Below are 22,500 nucleotides of genomic sequence, written 5' to 3' on the forward strand. Positions count from 1 at the left end.
CGCCTTTCTAAGTTAAGCGGTGAGAGAAAGGTTTATTAGAGAGTGCCGACCCCTGACACGGCCCATTACCCCGCCCTCCAGCGCTCCGTTCCGCTTCTCAATCTCCAGCGTTCTCTCTCCTCTCTCTCCCTCCCTTTCCTCCTCCTCCTCCCTCTCGTTCTCCAGAGCCTCGTTTCACTTTTTAAACTCCCTCTCTGTCCTCCCTTTCTCCCTTCATCGCCCTGTTCGTCTTCTCAATCTCCCTTTCTTTCCCCTCCCTCTACCTCCCTGTTCCGTTTCTCAGTCTCCCTCTCTCCCTTTTTCTTTCCCCTTTCTCCCTCCAGTGCCCCGTTCTCTCTCATCTCCCTCTCTCCCTTTTTCTTTCCCCTTTCTCCCTTCAGTGCCCCGTTCTCTCTCCTCTCCCTCTCTCCCTTCCTCCCTTTCGTTCGCCTTCCATCCATAGAGTGAACGGCAGTTGAAGTTGAGCGCTCTCAGTACCGCTCTCCCCGCGTCCATGCAGCAGGCAGTTAGTCACACGTGAAAAAGGGGTGAAAGGGATTAATGTTCAGTGCAGCCGTGCCATTCCGATACGACAAAAACAGAGAGAGAGAGAGAGAGAGAGAGAGAGAGAGAGAGAGAGAGTAGATGGATTTTAACTTGTATAACACAGCAGCAACACCATCACCACTACCACCAGCATCACCACCACACTATCATCACCATCACTACCACCACCACCACTATCATCACCATCACCATCGCCACCACCAGGAGTATTACCAGTGGGATTAGGTCTTCGCTTTATGGCATTTCCCTCGAGGCTCCTGAGTACTCGAAGTCGCCTCGTCCTCCGTGTTCCGTATGACCTCGAGAGCCACCACCCGCTCCGCCACCCCCGCCACCGCCGCTGCAGACCCTCCCTTCTCCCCACTCGCCTTCTCCCCCCCCCCATCTCGGCAGCGGGTGGCGATGTGGCGATAAACTTGAAGTGCTGGATGCTCCCTTTTGCCTCCCTTTGTGATTTTGTCCTTTGTTAGTTTGGCCATCTTTCTGCTCGTCGATTGTGTGGTCTTGTGTCTTTTTTTCGTCTTTGTTTCTTCTTTACTTCGATGTTGGACTTTTTGGGTTTGATTTTTGTGTTTTTGTCTCGTTGTTCTGAGCTTCTTCGTTCCTCTTTGTCGCTTTCTTTCCTTCGGTCTTCAACTCTGCCTATTTTCGTTTGTTTTCCTTCTCGTTTGTTCTTCTCTTCGTTTCTTTCTAGTCTTTGTTATTCGCTTCCCTGCTCTTCCTCCTTCTTTCGCCTCTGAGCTTCTTCGTTCCTCTTTGTCTCTTTCGTTCTTTCGATCTTCAACTCTTTGCCAGGTTTCGTTTGTTTTCCTTCTCGTTTTTCTTCTGTTGGTTTCTTTGGTATTCTTTGTTACTCGCTTCCTTCCTTCGCCTCTTTCCTCCTCTTCTTTCTTCGTCTCTCCTTCTCCTCTTCGTCCTTCCTCTGTCTGTTTCCTCCTTTTCGTCCTTTCTCTGTCTTCTGCCTCCTCCTATTCGTCCTTCGTCTGTCTCTTTCCTCTTCCTCCTTCCCCCCGGCTCATCACTCTTCCCTTCCGTCCCTCGCCTCCTCTTTGTCTGTCCTTACATCCCCTCCGCAAGATTTCAGCCCGGGATTAAGTTTTTTTCCCTCCCTCTCTTTTCACACGCATCTCGTTTCGCCTCGCCGCCCGCCTTCCGTCTCCGTCTGCTCCTGTTGTTGTTGATGTTGGTATTGTCACTCTTTTTCTCCTCCTCCTCCTCCTCCTCCTACCACTACTACTACTACTGTTTGTGTGCGTGGGTGTGTGTACGGCAATAGCTTCACCAACCCTACATCGCATTCTGTCCTTCCCTTCTCTCCCTTGTCGAGCCGAACTTAAGTCGAACTCAAATTACAGAAGCAGAAACAACGGCTACACACTTTTTCTCCCTTTCCGATATCAGTGCGCCATTCAGTTTACTTCTTAGCGGTAATTCCTTTCTTCGTGTCCTGCCGGGCCCCCAACAAGTAGCCCCGCCCCCTCCCCTTGGCGCGGTTCCAAGTTAAAGGTGGGTTGGTTGGTGGCGCCTCTGACAGCGAGCGCTCAGCCAGGCCGCTCTTCTGTAGCCTACTATGCGCTGTCTCCCTCTCGCTCGCGCGCTAGACTGTTGCATTACATTTTACACCTATAGTTACTGCCTCCTTCTGTCTCTTGTTGTCTCTCTATCTATCCACTTTCTCTATATGGCTCCCTGTTTCTTGTTACCCTTTCTCTGTGTTCTAATTTCCGTGTTTCTTTTGTTTTGTGTTGATATTACGAGCTTGACAATGATCTCTCTTCCTCCCTCTCTCTTGCTGTCTGTTTCTCTCTCTCCCGTTCCTCCCTTCTTTCTCATTCTTTCTGTTGTATTTCCGTCTTTCATTTGTTTCACGGCGACGTATTGTGTGTAGTGTTTGCGTTACAGGTGTCACAGTTACAAGCACGCTATTGTCCTACACTTCCTCTCTCTCTCTAAATCCGTCCCACCCTCGTGTTTCAGCCGCTCCAGTGTTGCTTGCTCTCCTATTCTGTTGCAAGGGATACGGCGTTGCTCGGAGGTGTTCGTTACGCTCACCGTCGCTAATGTGTTGTTATGTGATGTCGTGCTGCTAACGAGGAGGAGAAGGGGGATGATATGTAGTTTAAAAGGTTAATGGATATATATATTACTGCTGACACCGGCCCCACCGCCACCTCCACCCCCGCTACGATTAGATAAAGCCTTCCTAATCCCTTATCGTTAATCCTCCTCGTGTTTTTTTCTGTTCGTTCCGTCAGAATCCGTAAATATGTTAAACGTGGGAAGTCTCATGAGTTGTGTGTTGGGTTGGTGGTTGTTTGTTAGTGCTGTTTTGTCTTTCTGTTGGTGTTTGTGTTTGTTTGTGTGTTGTTATTTTTGTTTCTTTTCGCTTTTTTTTGTTGTTTCTTCCTCTTTTCCTTGTCTCTTCCTCTCTTTGTCAATGTTCTTTCCCCTCTTTCGTCCATCCTTCTTCCTTCCCTTCATGTTTAAATGTATGAATATATTACTAAGTTTAGACAAGGTAAGTGATTCGAGTTGTATTTCTGATTCCTCCTCCTCCTTCTGTTCGTATCTTGTGTGTTTTACTCCCGTTTGTTCTGCTTCTGTCTGTCTATTTCTCTCTTCATCTGTGTCAGGGTTCTCATTTCCTCCCTGTCTTTGTCATATTTGATCGTCGTGTGTCAATCTGTCCGTCTGTCTCTCTGTCGTTTGTTCGTTCTTCCTGCCCACTCTCATTTCTGTCCCTCTCCTCGTCTGTCAATCTATCGCCCTGTCAATTTGCTTCTCCCTCCGTCTGTCACCTGTGCGCCGTTCCCTCTCTATATCCCCGTCAGCTCAATCATCTGTCTCTCATTCTCTGTCATTTCGTCCGTCAATCTGCCCTTCGGTCTACTTTTTTATCTGTCTCCTTTTTTTCGTCTGTCCATCTGTTTATCCCTCCGTCTATCTTCTTTCCGCCCAGCTCTCCCTCACTCCCCGTTTGCTCTTTCATATGTCTATTAATCTGCCCTCTGTTTCTATCTCTTTATCTGTTTTTTCTCCGTCTCTTCGTCTGTCAATGCCCCTCTGTCTCTATTTCTCCCTTTCTCGGTCCCTTCGTCTCTGTCTCTCCCTCCATCAGCTTCCCGTCCACCCTCCCCTTCTGTCCCTCGCTTCCCGTCCACCCTTCCCTTCTGTCCCTCGCTTCCCGTCCTCTCATTCCAGCAGGGGGTCATAGGGGAATAGTTTTCATTATTTACTTGCACTGCTGGCGCGGGTGTGCGTTAAAGGGGCGAGCTGATGAACCAGAGTGATGAGCCAGTGTTCGTTCCCCGCCGCCGGTCCTTCCTTTTTCTCCCCTCTCTTATCCTCTTTAGGCGACGATGGGGCGTGATGGATGGTGCCAAGCGATCGTAGGGGATGACGGGCAGGTTTTTAACGGGGACTGAGATGAAGGTGAGGACGCAGAAATGAGTTATGGAAGGGGTATAACGAGCTTGTCTTTGCTACGTGATGAGACATAGCGATGGTGAAAGATGAGGATGAGGATGACTAGGAGGTACAGAACGTCGACTTAGATATCAGGAAGGTACAGAACGGGGAATGAGGTGAAGGTCAGGACGCAGAGATGAGTTATGGAAGGGGTATTACGAGCTTGTCTTTGCTACGTGATGAGACATAGCGATGGTGAAAGATGAGGATGAGGATGACTAGGAGGTACAGAACGTCGACTTAGATATCAGGAAGGTACAGAACGGGGAATGAGGTGAAGGTGAGGACGCAGAAATGAGTTATGGAAGGGATGTAACGAGCTTGTCTTTGCTAGGTGATAATGCGAGAGAATGAGGATGAGGATGACTATAGGAGGTACAGAACGTCGACTTAGATATCAGGAAGGTACAGAACGGGGAATGAGGTGAAGGTGAGGACGCAGAAATGAGTTATGGAAGGGATGTAACGAGCTTGTCTTTGCTACGTGATAATGCGAGAGAATGAGGATGAGGATGACTATGGGAGGTACAGAACGTCGACTTAGATATCAGGGAGGTACAGAACGGGGAATGAGGTGAAGGTCAGGACGCAGAAATGAGTTATGGAAGGGATGTAACGAGCTTGTCTTTGCTACGTGATAATGCGAGAGAATGAGGATGAGGATGACTATAGGAGGTACAGAACGTGGACTTAGATATCAGGAAGGTACAGAACGGGGAATGAGGTGAAGGTCAGGACGCAGAAATGAGTTATGGAAGGGATGTAACGGGCTTGTCTTTGCTACGTGATAATGCGAGAGGATGAGGATGAGGATGACTACAGGAGGTACAGAACGTCGACTTAGATATCAGGGAGGTACAGAGGGTTGACAAAGATGACGGAAAAGGCACTATAACGAATTCTTACAAGGTGTCTTTGCTTCGTGAACATGGTCAGTATTCTCAGACGCTTCCACCTCTGACATCAACTACTTCCAAAGGCCAAAAAAGAGATCAGTCGGGTTCTAATAAGTGTTTGTTCGCGTTCATGGCACAGAAGGATGGTCAGCCTATCACCAGGGTCATAAAACTGCCCCTGGAAATGCCTGCAGCGCCTACGGAAGCCTTGTCTAATGTGTGTACTTGGGCGACGAAGTGTTTAAGAATATGCAGATTCCTTACGTTCTTATGACCTAGGGAGCGCAGCGTCTTAGGCACCCCAACTGATCCCGCGGGGCGCCGGTGTGAGGGGCGGCCAGCGCGGGGCTAAGATATCGGGTGTCGGGTAATTACAAGACTCAATCACCGTGTTTATGAGGTGGTGGCTCGTTACAGGCTCCTCCTAATCACCTCGCATGGACGACAATCACGGGGGAACGGCATAAAAGACCCGATCATGACCATTGTGTAGAACCTGACTGTGGGGTGATAGCTTGCGTACGCCCCCGTCAATGGCTTCTTATATACGGGGATCGCTAGCTAATGGTTAAGTTATGGGCATGTGTTGTAGCTACGCGTGGCCTCGGTGCTCATATCCGTCGCTGACCTAAAGAGAGTTAAAAATGCAGGTCTATAGAAGTGTTATGGAGCTCGGTCGTAGATATATTTAGGGTTGAAAGGAGAAAGGAAGATAAGGAAAATTGGGTGTGATTGTTGGAAATTACTGGAGTTTATCGTTTTTTCTTAGCCATAACTGAAAATTAGGCGTTCTAAAAGAAATATTCGTAGGATGTGATTGGGGAAAATGACCATATAATTTTCGTTGACTAATTATGGTTTTTTTTCGATAACCAGTGAAAGTCGTGGGTAATTCGTCTAGAAGTAAAAAAAGAAAAAAAATTATGTGAAAATGTGTTAGTCAGTGGAGAGAGAGAGAGAGAGAGAGAGTTTCAGACCCCACCATCTCTCTCTCTCTCTCTCTCAGCCAGCTACTTGTTAAAACTTCCGTGATACTGTTCCTCCGGTGTTTGCTTAAAGTTTGATATTGTCTTAATCGCCGACTACTCGCGAGCTTATGAGGCGTGGGCGAGTCGGAGGAGAAGGGACGAGAAGGGAGGAGGAAGCGAGGTGACAGGTTATCTTATGCTACTCAAGAAACAAGCGAATCATGTCCCAGGGATCCTTCGATGGTTATCTCGTTTTATCTTAAGCTTCATAATCTCTAGTAGCCTAATCATTTTCCATCATTGTAGGTAGGAGTATCATGGGACTGTCCTCTTTCTTTGTCCTGTAACCTCCATAATCGATCAAAAAGTAAATGAAAAAACAACCCAACTATGTCCTGAAATGCTTCGATAGTTGTTTCATTTCAATCTGAAGTTCCGGCCGGTCTTCTAACTCTCTTCTATGCATGTGGGTAAGTTTATCATGCAACTGTCCTCTTTCTTCGTCATATAACCTCCATAAACGATAAAAAAAGTAAATGAAGAAACAAGCGAACTATGTCTTGAGATGCTTCGATAGTTGTTTCGTTTCAATCTGAAGTTCTGGCTGGTCTTCTAACTCTCTTCTGTGCATGTGGGTAAGTTTATCACGCAACTGTCCTCTTTCTTCGTCATATAACCTCCATAAACGAGAAAAAAAGAGCACAGGAAGGATGCAGGTTGGTGACTGGGGCTGCAAGAGACTACTGCGCATGCTCCAGACGGCCGCTTCATCCTTGGGGTCAACAGCAACGGTGCCAGATTAACGTACTCCGCATCATATATTTTCCAACTTCCGACGCAAAATCTGTCTCCTGGGCCCCAATAACGAGATACATTTATATTTATCGTTAAAATAGTTAATTCCTGATGTGTCTTGGCAATAGTTAAGCGTCAAAAACCGGTAAATACTATGCTTTGAGTACGATAATCTGGGAACGGTGGTCAGCAGAGGGCGGTGCAGCGGCGGTGGACGTGGCGGCATTTGGCTGGGACGAGCGGCAGCAGGCAGGTGTGTCCGTGAGTGATTAATCTTCCTGTTCTTGATTTATATGAGTCTCTATTGAGTTAATATTCGTGCGGTGTGGCTTTAGGACCTCCGTGGGGCTGGGGTTGTCAGATTTCAGTGTTTAATAAAAGGGATATGTGTGTGGTAGTGGGAATATGTGATGTTGAATTATATAACTTGTCAATAAGGTAGTTTGGTATTTTTTGCTCAAAGGCACACAAAAAAGGAAACTAATGAAATAAAAGCCCGCTATTCGCTGCTCCTAAAAAGTGTTAGTATTAGTATTATTATTAGTTAGTATTAGTAAGTGTTAGTAAAAGTATTAGTGGATAGTTCAAGGGTAACGATGATAGAAGGGATAAACACTACTTAGGTCAGGAGGAGGGTAATAACGATGCCTATACCTATTAGTTGAAGGTTTAGTGCGTCTCAAGTATATTTCCAACTTGATATTGACCATAGTAGATAGTGATAGAAGGGATAAACATTACTTAGGAGGAGAGCAAAAACGATGCCTACCTATTTTTTGAAGGTTTAGTGCGTCTCAAGTAAATTTCCAACCATTGTAGATAGTGATAGAAGAGATAAACATTACTAAATAAGGTCAGAAGGAGAGCAATAACGATGCCTATACCTATTAGTTGAAGGTTTAATGCGTCTGTTAAGTATATTTACAACCTGATGATGACCACAGAAGTTGAATTGTCATAATGGACCGCCCCCTCCCCCCTATCTCCAAGTCGAGCCATAGTTTCTTTTAGTTTGTTACATAATGAGGAAATTCTAAGTGTTATCGAGGGAAGGCTTTACTTAGGAAGTCTCATAAGAACATAACGTAAGGAGTCTGCGAGAGGCCGTTATTTAGTTTGTTACATAATGAGCAAATTCCAAGTGGCTGTTATCGAGGGAAGGCTTTATTGAAGGTCTCTATTGAAAGGCTTGTATGAATAGTTAATGCCTGTAAATAGTGTAGGTATTTAATTGGATTTGAGAGCAGTGTGTGAGAGTTAGTGTTACCCTCACCACAAGTGCATATTACTGCGATATATTATGCTTTCAGGGCGCCCGGTCCCACCACTGTTGCCGCCACCACCGTCAGGAGTTCTGCGTCGCTGCTCCTTGGACGCCGCGCTCGCTGCCACCTCCTCCGTCATAGCTGTCAGGTACGCCGTGTCTCAGCTACCTGGACACCTCCCTCTGTCTCCCCATCAACTCTCTTCCTCTCTCTGGTCCACTTTTATTACATTTCTCTCTGATATAGTGCTCCCATTCAACCCTTCCCATCAACTCTCTCTCGTCCGCTTTTATTACATTTCTCTCTGATCTAGCGCTCCCACTCAACCCTTCCCATCAACTCTCTTCCTCTCTCTGGTCCACTTTTATTACATTTATCTCTGATCTAGCACTCCCATTCAACCCTTCCCATCAACTCTCGTTCATTCACATTTATTACATTTCTCTCTGATCTAGCGCTCCCATTCAACCCTTCCCATCAGCTCTGTTGTTCCGGCACTCCCTATCAACCTTGCCCATCAACTTTTCATCTCACCCTCGTCCAGCACCCCCTCTCAGCCTTCTCTATTAACTCATTCCTCTCCTGTTCACTCTTATTACTGCTTTCTCTCTTCCCTCACCCACTTATTGATCCATTTCTTCTAATCATCCTCATCTGTATTTCAGGCATCCTCTTTCTTATCCATTGTCAGGTTTCCCTTCCATATAGCATTCCTTTCATCACGGCTTAGTTACCCCTTGGTTCAGAGAGACCCCTCGTGTCTGTATAGGTGAAGGCCCCCTAAATATATTCCTTCTTTCACCTCTTAACATGCCCTCCACCTACTCTTGTCCCCTAAATATATTCCTTCTTTCACCTCTTAACATGCCCTCTACCTACTCTTGTCCCCTAAATATATTCCTTCTTTCACCTCTTAACATGCCCTCCACCTACTCTTGTCCCCTAAATATATTCCTTCTTTCACCTCTTAACATGCCCTCCACCTACTCTTGTCCCCTAAATATATTCCTTCTTTCACCTCTTAACATGCCCTCCACCTACTCCTGTCCCCTAAATATATTCCTTCTTTCACCTCTTAACAAGCCCTTGGTCCACCTACTCTTAGGTCCCCTAAATATATTCCTCTTTCACCTCTTAACATGCCCTCCACCAACTCCTGTCCCCTAAATATATTCCTTCTTTCACCTCTTAACACGCCCTCCACCTTCTCAATCACTTCTCCCAAGCATGTTCTGGGTTATGAAACGAAGATTGATTGCTGCACCTAAACTTTATTATACATGATAGGGCAAAAATACTCTGATATACTATGCTGTGCAATTATATATATTATTTTGCGTATATATTATTAATATCATGGGTTTGCATTTCACTGTCTTGGAGAAAATCACAGGTATTTATTTATCTCAAGTGATGCTTGAATTCAACATTAATTTAAACCAGATTTCTTCCCTAAAACATCAATTATGTCTGGTGGCAGTTTCCGTGAAGGTAACGTTCAGTATCAATTTCCAGGAGGCAGTGCTTGGCGCTGTCCCTTGGGGTGCCGGCCAGGGTGGTCCCATCGCTAGAAGACCTCGGCCAGCTGGGGGCAGTACGGTTTGTCGCAGGCGGTCCGGCACGGCTCCCGGGACTCCAGGGCCTTGAACAGTAAGGGCTTCTTGCAGAACATGCACTCCTGTGGAAGAAAGTAGACATCAGACAGGTCCAGCAGTAATAATCAGTGGGCTTGGGCAGTACAGATGTAAGGACTCAAGGAGGGATTATAAGGCATTCAGCTCAGTCTTCAGGGGAGTGGGTTTGATGTGCAAATGATTTTAGGAAGCTTTCAATCAGACATATTTCACTGATCCTGTAATCATAATCATTAGTAATCACAATATTATGATTGTTCTACAGCTCAACAAACTGTGGGGTCATCATTCTCCTCCTTCCTCTGAGACCTGTTGGGCAGAGTATTTGGAGCGACCCTACGGTTAGTTGAGTACGTACGTTCATGCGATTTACACGTCCTGCGCTGTTTCAGATACTGTGATGATGTACAACAGCACCAGCACCCATGGTACTACGTGAGGGAAGGAGGAAGACTGCGAGAAGAATGTGGAAGAGGAAGGATGAGAGGAAGATATCAAGATGGTGTGTAACATGCTTACTGCTCAGCATCAGAATCGAACCAGCAAAAATGAATTCAATAAACGATGTAACATGTATATATTACATCTGCTTCCTTTCTGCTTATCTCTATCCTCAATATGGTGTAGTTGTTGCCTTCAATCTTGTAGGCCACCACTACTTGTATACCTGTAACCAAATCTCCACATCTTCCTTCCCTCATGCACGCTGAACCCATTCCAAATAAGAATCACAATGGCCCCCTCCAAACTTTTTCTCCACCTTGTTTGAACAAAGGGGCGGCCAATCGATCACAACGCTGGAATCCTTCACTTGACTCCAGACGTCACACAAGGAACATCTCTACCGCCTGCACTCCATATCACAAAGTCTTGAGATGCTAAAAACTGTGTTTCTTTCAACATCTCAAAACTCGTGTCAATGGATCTGCAGGCGACAGAGATGTTCCCTGTGTGGCATCTGAAGGGAAGTGAAGAATCCCAGCGCCACGATTAGCTGCCACTTTGCCCAGTCAAGATGGAGAAATAGTCTGGGAGTGGTCGTTGTAATCCTTATTTGGAATGTCTTGCTGTGTGGATGTGGGATGGAGGACCTGGAGACTTAACCTTCAAAATGGGAGTTCTGCGGAATGAGACGATTAGCCCGTTGACTGAGAATTTCCTACAAGAAGACATCACCAAGCTACAGGAATGTATCAAAAAGTGGCCATTACAATTCAATAAAGCAAAATGTGGGAGGAGATATCCAGCATACCAATACCACATGGGAAACTCCACTATCCACCACAGAGGAAGAGAAAGACCTGGGAGTATATGTTATCAGGCTACCAGAGAAAGTCAAATTCGTTCCAATCGCAGCGGACGGGTTAATAGTACAAATAGTGTAAGGCCAGATGGTCTCTCAGCCTCTTATATTTGTCTATTTCCAACCCCAAAACTGTTTCCTTCACCCCAAAAACTAGATCCATTTATAGTTACCGCTGAAATGGTTGATTATTGCTCTCTTGTTGCAATAGTTAACTGTCAAAAACTAGTGAGTGCGATAATCTGGCAATGCTGAGAAAATTGTCCTCGCCACCTTTGAAGTGACAGGGCTACAAGTTACATTATAAGCACGACACAGCACGCAATAACTACCTCCGGGCAGCTTTTGTTCCCCAGCGGCAGCCCCAGCTCCTTCCACACCACCAGGAGGTCCTTCACAAACTGGTCCATCATGGGCTTGGTGTGGTTGGGCGTGGGGGCAATGCGCAGCTTCTCCTGTCCTCGAGGCACGGTGGGGTAGTTGATGGCTTGCACGTAGTGGCCGTAATTTCTTATCAGTTCATCCGAGACCTTGGTGCATAGTAGAGGATCGCCAACCTGAGGACAAAGGGGCTGGGTGAGGATTGTGCTTTCGCTCATTCTATATATGGTTATGGTCTCAATGGCCTTCGTCCCTTCCCTTGAGCTAGTCTTGAATTTAGTTAGTTTTGTATGGATTTATACTTTCCTGTTAATTTCCCACTTCTGTAATCCCTTCTGTATACTATCTCAATGTTCCTTCTCTTCATATAAACTAATTTTGGCATTGTTTTAAACCCTTCAATTTTCCTGTTTGCCTCCCATTCTTTCCCTAATCCATTCTGAACTCAATCTCAACATTCCTTCTCTTCACATGAATCTGTCACTTTATATCACTCTTTGGTCTTTGCTCTCTGGTTCTTATACATTATCAATACAAATGAAAGGCAATGATTCCGCAATGTCCTCTAGTTTGAAATTCTTATAAAATGGTTACTAAGAGCTTCACATCTTGGAGAGGTTGGCTAACACACTGAAGCTATTGTGGGCCACTCTACCAAGCTGTCTTTACTACAGGACTGCATGTTTTCTGCTCCATGAGGCTTGAACACCTTTTAGAACACTTATAGGAGGCAGAAAGTGGGTGATGTTGGTAACCTTAGAACAGAAACTGCCTCGGAAGAACGCTAAACCCTCTACTCACGTGTATGGGCAGTATGTGGGAGGGGCAATGCTCCACTGGTAAGCCTTTCTCCATCAGCAGTGTCCTCAGGTAGCCCACGACCTCCTGGTGCTTGGTCCTCAGCGCCCGACCCTCTGGCCCGCTCAGGATGGAGATGGCGGCCGTGGCTCCTGACACCACCGTGGGCGGCAGGGAGGTGGTGAAGATGAAGCCGGCGGCGTAGCTCCTGATCATGTCCACCAGCGCTGCGTCACCGGAGATGTAGCCGCCAATGTTGCCAAATGCCTTCCCTGAAAAAATGTATGTTTTACCAATCAAATATAAAATACATACATGTTTGAGTAATTAACTAATACATACTACATACCACTACTAATAATACATGGCCATAATACATACCAATGCATTACCAATGTGTTTGAAGATACCCTAAACTTAACCTAACATAACCTAGCAAAATCAAAAACACTATAGGTCTTGACTCAGAAAATTCATGTATGCTTCCTTACTAATGAGACTTTCTATACAACAAAGTGAGCTCATTCTTTGTTGATTTATACCATAAGGTACTGGTTATCACGTGTTTGAAGATACCCTAAACTTAACCTAACCTTACCTAACAAAACCAAAACAAACACTAAAGGTCTTGACTCAGAAAATTCATGTATGCTTCCTTACCAATGAGACTTTCTATACAACAAAGTGAGGTCATTCTTTGTTGATTTATGCCATAAGGGGATAGCTATCTTGTGTTTGAAGATACCCTAAACTTAACCTAACATAACCTAACAAAACCAAAACAAACACTATAGGTCTTGACTCAGATAATTCATGCATGCTTCCTTACTAATGAGACTTTCTATTCAACAAAGTGAGGTCATTCTTTGTTGATTTATACCATAAGGTGCTGGCTATCATGTGTTTGAAGATACCCTAAACTTAACCTAACCTTACCCAACAAAACCAAAACAAACACAATAGGTCTTGACTCAGATAATTCATATATGCTTCCTTACTAATGAGACTTTCTATACAACAAAGTGAGGTCATTCTTTGTTGATTTATGCCATAAGGGGCTGGCTATCTTTTGTTTGAAAATACCCTAAACTTAACCTAACCTTACTTAACAAATTCAAAACAAACACTATAGGTCTTGACTCAGAAAATTCATATACGCTTCCTTACTAATGAGACTTTCTATACAACAAAGTGAGCTCATTCTTTGTTGATTTATACCATAAGGTGCTGGCTATCATGTGTTTGAAGATACCCTAAACTTAACCTAACCTTACTTAACAAATTCAAAACAAACACTATAGGTCTTGACTCAGAAAATTCATGTATGCTTCCTTACTAATGAGACTTTCTATACAACAAAGTGAGGCTATTCTTTGTTGATTTATACCATAAAGTACTGGCTATCATGTGTTTGAAGATACCCTAAACTTAACCTAACCTTACCTAACAAAACCAAAACAAACACTATAGGTCTTGACTCAGAAAATTTATATATGCTTCCTTACTAATGAGACTTTCTATACAACAAAGTGAGCTCATTCTTTGTTGATTTATGCCATAAGGGGCTAGCTATTTTGTGTTTGAAGATACCCTAAACTTAACCTAACATAACCTAACAAAACCAAAACAAACACTATAGGTCTTGACTCAGAAAATTCATATATGCTTCCTTACTAATGAGACTTTCTATACAACAAAGTGAGGTCATTCTTTTTTGAATTATGGCATAAGGGGCTGGCTATCATGTGTTTGAAGATACCCTAAACTTAACCTAACATAACCTAGCAAAGCCAAAACAAACACTGTGGGTCTTGACTCAGAAAATTCATATATGCTTCCTTACTAATGAGAATTTCTATACAACAAAGTGAGGTCATTCTTTGTTGATTTATACCATGGAGGCACCCCTCGGCCACTCACCTAAGGTTCCGGAGACTATGTCGATCTTGTGCTGTAGGCCGTCCCTGTCCCCTATCCCGGCGCCCTTCTCCCCGTACAAGCCAACAGCGTGCACCTCGTCCACGTAGGTGATGGCGCCGTAATTGTGAGCCACCTGGGGAAGAAGCGTTCGGATTAAACATAACTTTTTTTTTTTTACAGCAAAGGAGACAGAAAAAAAAGTCGGCTTAGAAAAAAAAATTGAATTAACAGAATTGTGAAGATGATTATTTACTACTAGTGTTTGTTTTAATTATTTCTCTCCTACTCTTACTCAGCTTTCCTGCACTTTATCCATACTTATTCTGACTATTTCTTTCCAGCCTAACAAGGTGTATATTTCACTTACCTATACTTCATGAATTTTACAGCTACAATTTAATATACGACAAGTCAGTCACCCATTCTATACAGCTATCTCTGCGTCATGGTAGTTTCGGCACCATGACAGAGCACCCGAAACAACCAATCAATAATAATATACAATAACACCCGGTACTCACATCACACAGCTCACTCAGGGGACACACAGCGCCTGTCATGGAGTGCACCGTCTCGAAGGCCACAATCTTGGGGATGGAGACGTCCACCGACTTCAGCAGCTCCTCCAGGTGTTTCGGGTCGTTGTGGCGGAATATGTGCTTGGGGGCGCCCGAGTTGCGGATCCCTTGAATCATGGAGGCGTGGTTGCCCTCGTCGGAGAAGATGTGGCAGCCTGCAGGGAAGAGAGGTGGAAATAGGAACTTGTGGAAAATGGAAAATAACCCTTGATAGAAAACCTTGCCACACACCACAGAAAAGTTAAGCCTAATGTGGTTTTCTCAAGTAGTTTTCTTTTCCCTTTTTTATTTTACATCAGAGGAAGCATGAAAGACAGAAGAAAATGTATATATGTCAACTCATGGAGAGGGGATGAAATCAACTCGAGAAAGCCTTGCCTGACATCACAACAAAAAGGATTCAGTTTGTGGAGTTTTTTCAAGTAGTTTTTTTCTTTAATGTACACAAGAAGAAGGCAGTTAAGGTAAAAATGTGAAAATTTCAACTCACGGAAAAGCAAAAATATCACGTCCATAGAGAAAAAAACTTGATAAGACGCTACTAAAAAAGGTACAGTTTATAGAGATTTACCATTAACTTATTCCAGTATAATTTTCTTTACACCTGAGGAAGGGTTAAAGTCCACCTCCACCTGACGAACCTTACCTGGCAGTGCCTTGGCCAGCGTGTACAGCGTGGAGTCGTTGGCCACGTAGCAGGAGGTGAAGAGCAGCGCCGCGTCCTTCTGGTGGATGGACGCAAGCTTGGCCTCCAGCGCCTCGTGAAGCACCGTGTTGCCAGAGATGTTCCTGGTCCCCCCGGCGCCGGCCCCGTGCATCTCCAGGGAGGCGCGCACGGCAGCCCTCACCTCCTTGTGGCGGGACATGCCTGGTGGGGGGGGAGAGCAGGGATGTGTTAGTGGGTGTTATTTTTACCTTGAATTAAAACTCTTGAATTTTGAAGCTTATAGTTGTTATTTATCATCCTACGTTGTAACTCTTAAATTTTGAAGCCTACAGTTGTTGTTTTTATCACCAACAGTTATACCTCTTAACCTGGTAGCTGCGGAGATCTTGTTTCTTAAAGGCCCCTCTAAGCGAGAAAAATGAGAAAAAATCATCACTCACGCAAACCATTTCATAATATATATCAACGCATTTGTGACCATTTTATGCATTATCAATTTTTGGGGGTTTATATGATGGAAAAATTTCGCCCGTCGCTGGTACACGGTAAAGCCACAAATTTGGCCCGTCGCTGCTACCGGGTTAAATTTTGAAGCCTATGGTTGTTATTATTATCACCGTAAGTTATAACTCTAAATTCCAACCTTCAGTGTACAGACTCACTATATCTCCACTAATAACGTGACATGGGTACAAATGACCTGCCACGCTGATAGTACCAAGGCCCTGCCCCGCCTTCTAACCCCCTACCCATTCTTAGCATTAACTTCAACCTCTTTATAACACTAATTGGTCACTCTTAGGGTCGTACTACAAGACATTTTGCCGCCCAAGAACACATATTTGACAAGGCTTTCCTAGGAGTAGTATTATGACCCTGGTGGTAGTGTAACCCCTCCTCTGTACCGTGAACCTCAAGAAACACTCATTGTAACCCGACTGACCCCCTCTTTGACCTTTAGAAATGGCTGATGTGAGAAGCGAAAATGTCTTATAATGCCGACCTTAGTACCTTCCATCTGATATTATTTCAAGGTCAGGTACATACAATTTTCAGGGCCAACAAAAATAACCTTGATTAATCAGCAATGACTTTAGATAAGAGGCAGAAACATAGATTGATGGTGACTGTAACATTTCATACATTCCACAACGCAAAATCAACAATAGCTATGAAAGGAAGATTATGAACACAAATATCCCCAAAAGCCATCCACTAAACCAGACTGATGTTAAGGTTAATACTTCTAGATTATGTGATACACAGACCAGGAGGGGAAAGAAGAAGGAGAGGAAGGAGGAAGAAAGATAGAAAGTAAGGAGAATCATGAACACAGTAACCCAATAAGAGAAAGCCAGACATTATTATATATGACTAAACTTCTACACTACAAAATACATGAACAACTCGATTAAAGAAGAAAGGATAGGAGGAAGAAAGACAGAAGAGACAGGCATTATATACATTTACACTGCACAATACAGAGAAGGAAGGAGAATGAAAGAATGAAAGGATATAAGGAGGACCATGAACAGTCACCCCCCGGAGCCCTCCACTCACCCAGGTAATCGTTGGAGCACCACACAGTGACCTCCTTCTCGCCGTAAGAGTACTCCTTGGCCTTGGGGAACTGGTCGGCCAGGCGGATGACCTTCTTGAACACACGGTAGGAATGGTCGGCTTTCTTCTGAGCGATCTGCTTTTGGAAGAACTCATTGTACGGGAATGAATGCACCTCTGGAAAGGGAAACAGGAATTTGTGTCATTACAGAGAACTTAAGGAGCAAAATATGTTGATGGCCCAATTTTAAACATGAAAATAAACTCATTACAGATTATTAGAGGCATTTTAACCATCACATAATGTTACTATTGGACACGAGAGGCATGAAAATAAAGTCCTTGCAAATAGAGATAATTAGAAATGCTTCAAATAATGTTACTAAAGGACGCAAAAAAACATGAAAATAAAGTCCATACAAATAGAGATAATTAGAAATGCTTCAAATAATGTTACTAAAGGACGCAAAAAACATGAAAATAAAGACCTTACAAATAGAGATAATTAGAAAGGCTTCAAATAATGTTACTAGACACAAATAAACATGAAAATAAAGTCCATACAAATAAAGATAATTAGAAATGCTTCAAATAATGTTACTAAAAGACACAAAAAAACATGAAAATAAAGACCTTACAAATAGAGATAATTAGAAATGCTTCAAATAATGTTACTAGACACAAATAAACATGAAAATAAAGTCCATACAAATAAAGATAATTAGAAATGCTTCAAATAATGTTACTAGACACAAATAAACATGAAAATAAAGTCCTTACAAATAGAGATAAGTAGAAATGCTTTAACTATCATAAAATCTTACTACTGATAAACCCATTACAGAGATCATTAAAAACACTATCAAATACAGTTACGAGAGGATACCAAAAACGTCATGCAGGGTGCGATTCATTGCTACATATATGGGTGGTGCAACACAGCGCGTGATAAACAGATCGGGCGGTTTAGAAACTCACTCGGGGTTATCTAGGAAGGCTCGGTACTGCTTACAAGGGATAACCGAGAGAATCCTGGTTTGCGTAGGTATTGAGGTATATTGGATAATTTATTTGCACGTTACTGATAAGGGAAACTCGTATGAAAGAAAATATTATAACAGGGATAACCGAAAGAATCCTTGTTTGCGTAGGTATTGAGGTATATTGGAGAATTTATATGCATGTTGCTGATAAGGGAAACTCGTATCAAAGAAAATATTATAACAGGGATAACCGAAAGAATCCTTGTTTGAGTAGGTATTGAGGTATATTGGAGAATTTATTTGCATGTTACTGATAAGGGAAACTCGTATCAAAGAAAATATTATAACAGGGATAACCGAAAGAATCCTTGTTTGCGTAGGTATTGAGGTATATTGGATAATTTATATGCATGTTGCTGATAAGGGAAACTCGTATGAAAGAAAATATTACGACAGAAGATTGAGGTGAGTTACAGAAATGAAAATACTGTTAAAACTGAGATTGATTTGTTTTTCGTTTCAGTAAACTGCATGATTTACTGTAAAAATTCAGATGGCTTCATTTTTTATTTAACCCTTCTACCCTGTGATAAAATGAGCGGGCGGTTTGAAGTTATGTACATTAAATACGGGTGACTAATGTTAGTTGGTGTTCCATTGCTCACCTTAGTGTTCAGTCAAATTATCGTAACAAACACTGGGACAATTATATATCATTTGAAAGCTTAGAAGTTGCTCTTTGCTACAGTATAATGATAAATGAAAAATGGAACTTATATATTCCTCTAGGTGGGAATCCTCCAGTATCACCTCACACTCGTCATCTGACACCATCCTCGTGGCACACTCCGCCCTTATCTAGGTCAGTAAGACAAAAAACAATTCTCACGTATTGTCGTGTATCATATCATGTGCCTGAAATACTTATTTACTCATGGAAACACATATATATCTGCTCTTGAATATTGGTAAAAAAATGCACACATCTCGACCGTGTACTCACTGCTTGACGGAGACTAACATAGAAGCTGTGATCGTGCCTGACGGGGTATAAGGGTTAAGTAAGCTGCAAATATTACTACAAAAATTAAGATAGATTTACGTTTCTAATTTCCGTAAACTACTGAAAATACTGAACTGAGTGAACGAAATAAAAAAAGTGTAAAAATTAACTGATTCACATATTTTAATTTCCAGAGTTTCATTTTCACATTTCAGCTCCATTTTTCAGAGTAGCTTCCTTCCTGATATGAGAATTAGTAGGTTTGGTGAATCTGAATTGGGCGTCATAAGATTCAAGATTGATTTATATTTCTTGTTTCCACAGTATTTTATTTCACATTTTGGCTCCATTATCCAGAGAAGTTCCTTTCTTAATATGAGTACAAATAGGTATGGTAAGTCTGAACTGGCTAACGTACCATCAACAGAACTTTCCCTTCATCCATGCACATTATAAGAACATAAGAACGTAAGGAGTCTGCAAGAGGCTGGTTAGTTAATAAAAAATCACTACATGGCTCATACCACTCAAAACACTACACAGAAACAACAAACAAGCCTGCAAAATATGTCATAAAGTACACAAAACTACGACTACAAAAGAACACAGCAATAACGAAACACAAAAATCAACACGGCTTCACAACTACATCTACGTAAAACAAATGAGGACGAAAACAAAGTACGCAACAAACTATCAAACCAAAGCGAGCGAATCACAAGGGAAGACTACGGCAAGTGTCCAGGCCTCCAGACAACACAGGGACAGCTTAACAGAGGGAGGCAGGACAGGGCAGGAGGCGAGAGGGTTGCCGAAAGGGGGTTCTCTACGGTATCTCACATGCGTACTGGTCCCATGTTGTATTAGTAGGAAGAATATGCTAGTAGGAAAGAGGTCATGAGCCAAGTCCAAACGGGTTTTAAGTATCGGAAAAGGTTAAGAGATTACGCATACCTTCCACCTCAATGTCTTTCTTATCTGGGTTGATCTGGGAAGCTAAGAAAGGGCATTTGGTCTGGTCTTTGGGTTTTGCTTCTAGTCCAGTGGGGCCTGTTGAATGGCCAGGGTTGTGAGTGCTGGGAAGTCATGGAATACAATCATCCTATTCTAAATCCTTCGACATCCAGGCTTTCTGAATGCTGTGATGTCGTAGGGTATTATAGTTATCCTACTCTTAAGACATCTACATCCAGGCTTTCTAAATGATAAGAAGTTGAAGAGTATTATAATTATCCAGGGCATTGATATCCAGGGCTTATGAATGCTGTGATGTTGTAGGGTATTATAATTATCCTACGCTGAGGGCATTGATATCCAGGGCTTATGAATGCTGGGTAGTCGTAAAGTATTATAATTATCCTACGCTGAGGGCATTGATATCCCGGGTTTATGAATGCTGGGAAGTCGTAGAACATATCATTATCCTACACTAAGGGCATCAAAATCTATAATGAGTTAGTCAGTTCTGTAAAGGAGAGGGGATTTAAGACTGCAGGATCCTGTTCGCAAATTATCTAAGCTTGTTACGGGTTGTCGATTCTGAAAGGGAAATGCAAGTCTGGTAAAACTGTGATGTAATGGACTAGGCTCTCCTTTGTCGCTTGTGTTCCTGCTTTGCTATCCACCTTGCAAGTCAATATCAATTTCCAGTGTTGTCTTTCCTCAGGTCCCTCACACTGGTAGAATAACTTATGTGTCTTTGCTCTGTCCCTCACACACTGGTGGAATGACTTAAGTGTACTCATTCCTGTGCCACACTTACACATATATATACCTGTGTTAGTGTGTGCAGTTCTCATAGCATAGTGTCATCGCAACAGTGCTGTCATGTGCAAGCTGCTGTCAATGGTAAGCTCGGCAGCGCTACCAACGAGACATCACAAGTGTAGAAGCACATATATTCTGCCTTGCATGGACATTCACTCATGGTAAAGCGCATTCATCCTGTTCCAATTCAAGACGCCTCTCCACCCGAAACTGACCTCTCTTTTGGCTACTCTTTACTTATATCTTTTATGGGAGCGGCGAGTAATGGGTTTTTTTTTTTGTACTCTTTTTGTTGCCCTTGAGCCGTGTCCTTTGATGGGAGGAGAAAAAAAATATCTTGCTGGTTTGGGAAGCATTACTATCCCTGCCTTTATTATTATTTCTACTATTATCATTTCTGAGATTCGTGAAAGGGCATAAAGGGAAAATATACAGCTTGATATACACCCAATCAGAGTAACAGAGTCTTTGATGAGTAGAAATGGACACGAGAAATAAAAGACAGTGAGAGTAGAGAAAATATTAAAAAATGGGGGAACAAGAACAAACCCTATGAGTTCACAGGTGGGTGTTGACTTTTGCTTTCAACTTATCAACATCAAAAAGGGAAACAAAATCATCTGTACTATATGAAACACCTCTTAACATATTCCCCTGTCATCTATATAGTGATTAGTTGGCTTTTCTTTCTCATTTATATTTGCCTCCGAGCTGCTTCCTTATTCTAAATAAAAATATAAAAAAATAAATAAATAAGCTTCTCTTAGTTGCTTTCTCTTCTGTATGACTCCTAACACAGCTCCTTCCTCACAGCCCCGCCAGCCCCTCCCTGCCTCACCTTGTTCCCTGGTGGAGAGGTCAATCACATCCTCCTGCACCTCACGACTCGCCTGCTTCACCACTCCATTGCTGCGCAGGAATGGACACTTCTTCTCGCCCTCTGAAAGACATGTCACAGTTAGGTCACATCACTCCCTACCAGACTGCATATATGAAGCCTCAATTATGGATGAGAATATTACAGTAAACATTTATTTCTTATGTGTTCCTCTGTTAATACATATTTAGGATGATTGGAACTATAGACTGTAGATCATGGATAATGTTTTGTTATTATTCAGGGATATATGAGGTCATTAATTCACGATAAACATACATAATCTGGAAGACATTTATGAAGGTCTTCACATCACTATTATAAGTTCCTGTGAGGATATTCATCATTAACCATCTGTGTCTGTCCTTATGAATCAAGTACTTCAAGTTATGCTTTTCATTCTTTAATCCTTCATTACTTCAATAACTCAGGGACTTTAATAACTGCTGCTAACTTCACTAATTCAAATAACTGCTAATTACTTCAAATAATACCCTTGTCCCTCTCTCCCCTCTGTGCTCACCGGGGTCCTGGGTGGAGGAGAGGGAGGTGAAGGAGCGTGAGGGCAGGACGCTGGTCACCACGGGGCACATCTCGCCGTACTGCCTCACCAGAGTCCTGCAGTAGTTCATCACAAACTGGCCTGGCAGCCGAGACAGGAAGGGGCACGACATCTTGGTAGGTTACTCTGGGGAAGAAGGAGAGACTTAGAAACTTAAGAACAAATATATTCCTTAATTCAATAAAAAGACATATGATGGTGAGATCCTGACATTTTACTCTTGCATAGAACCTTATACCACTGAGAAATATAAATGTGTTAACTACCACTACTACTACTACTACTGCTACTACTACTACTACTACTACTGCTATTACATATTTTACTACTACTACTACTACTACTTCTGCTGCTACTATTATTTATTTTTTTTATTTTTCTTTCTCCTCTTATTATTACTATTCCACTTGCTCTAAGATTCTCAAAGTCACAGGTAAGCATAACCAGTTTGAGCAAGAACAGAAGGAGAGTGAGGCTTTAGAAATGGGGAATTCAGAAGGTCTTGAGGAGGAGGAGGAGGAGGAGGAGG

The 22,500-nt window shown here is 42.9% G+C and overlaps 1 protein-coding gene and 1 long non-coding RNA gene across 6 annotated transcripts in view; one reads left to right on the forward strand and one right to left on the reverse strand.

Moving 5' to 3' along the window:
- The first annotated feature begins 6,875 nt into the window (after nt 1-6,875).
- On the forward strand, nt 6,876-10,148 carry LOC127008752 (uncharacterized). 2 transcript variants are annotated; one of them, XR_007761290.1, is made up of 4 exons: nt 6,876-6,934; nt 7,984-8,086; nt 9,454-9,588; nt 9,965-10,148. It is a non-coding gene; the product is annotated as an uncharacterized LOC127008752 (long non-coding RNA). The 2 variants fall into 2 exon arrangements; XR_007761291.1 differs by having other exon boundaries at nt 6,908-6,926.
- LOC127008751 (5-aminolevulinate synthase, erythroid-specific, mitochondrial-like) overlaps nt 9,190-22,500 on the reverse strand; it is a 31,257-nt gene continuing 17,946 nt past the window's right edge. For 3 of the 4 annotated variants that reach the window (XM_050881111.1, XM_050881110.1, XM_050881112.1), the window contains exons 2-11: nt 21,933-22,097; nt 21,371-21,472; nt 19,720-19,815; nt 16,780-16,956; nt 15,199-15,420; nt 14,496-14,707; nt 13,975-14,107; nt 12,058-12,326; nt 11,208-11,432; nt 9,190-9,616 (exon numbers count right to left, since the gene is read on the reverse strand). In XM_050881111.1, coding sequence (XP_050737068.1) covers nt 9,506-9,616; nt 11,208-11,432; nt 12,058-12,326; nt 13,975-14,107; nt 14,496-14,707; nt 15,199-15,420; nt 16,780-16,956; nt 19,720-19,815; nt 21,371-21,472; nt 21,933-22,083 — 1,698 coding nt within the window. In that variant the 5' untranslated portion in view covers nt 22,084-22,097 and the 3' untranslated portion in view covers nt 9,190-9,505. The remainder of the gene's footprint in view (nt 9,617-11,207; nt 11,433-12,057; nt 12,327-13,974; nt 14,108-14,495; nt 14,708-15,198; nt 15,421-16,779; nt 16,957-19,719; nt 19,816-21,370; nt 21,473-21,932; nt 22,098-22,500) is intronic. The other variant, XM_050881113.1, reaches the window with a different exon arrangement.

Source organism: Eriocheir sinensis, chromosome 38 (assembly GCF_024679095.1).
Source record: "Eriocheir sinensis breed Jianghai 21 chromosome 38, ASM2467909v1, whole genome shotgun sequence".
NCBI lineage: Eukaryota > Metazoa > Arthropoda > Malacostraca > Decapoda > Varunidae > Eriocheir > Eriocheir sinensis.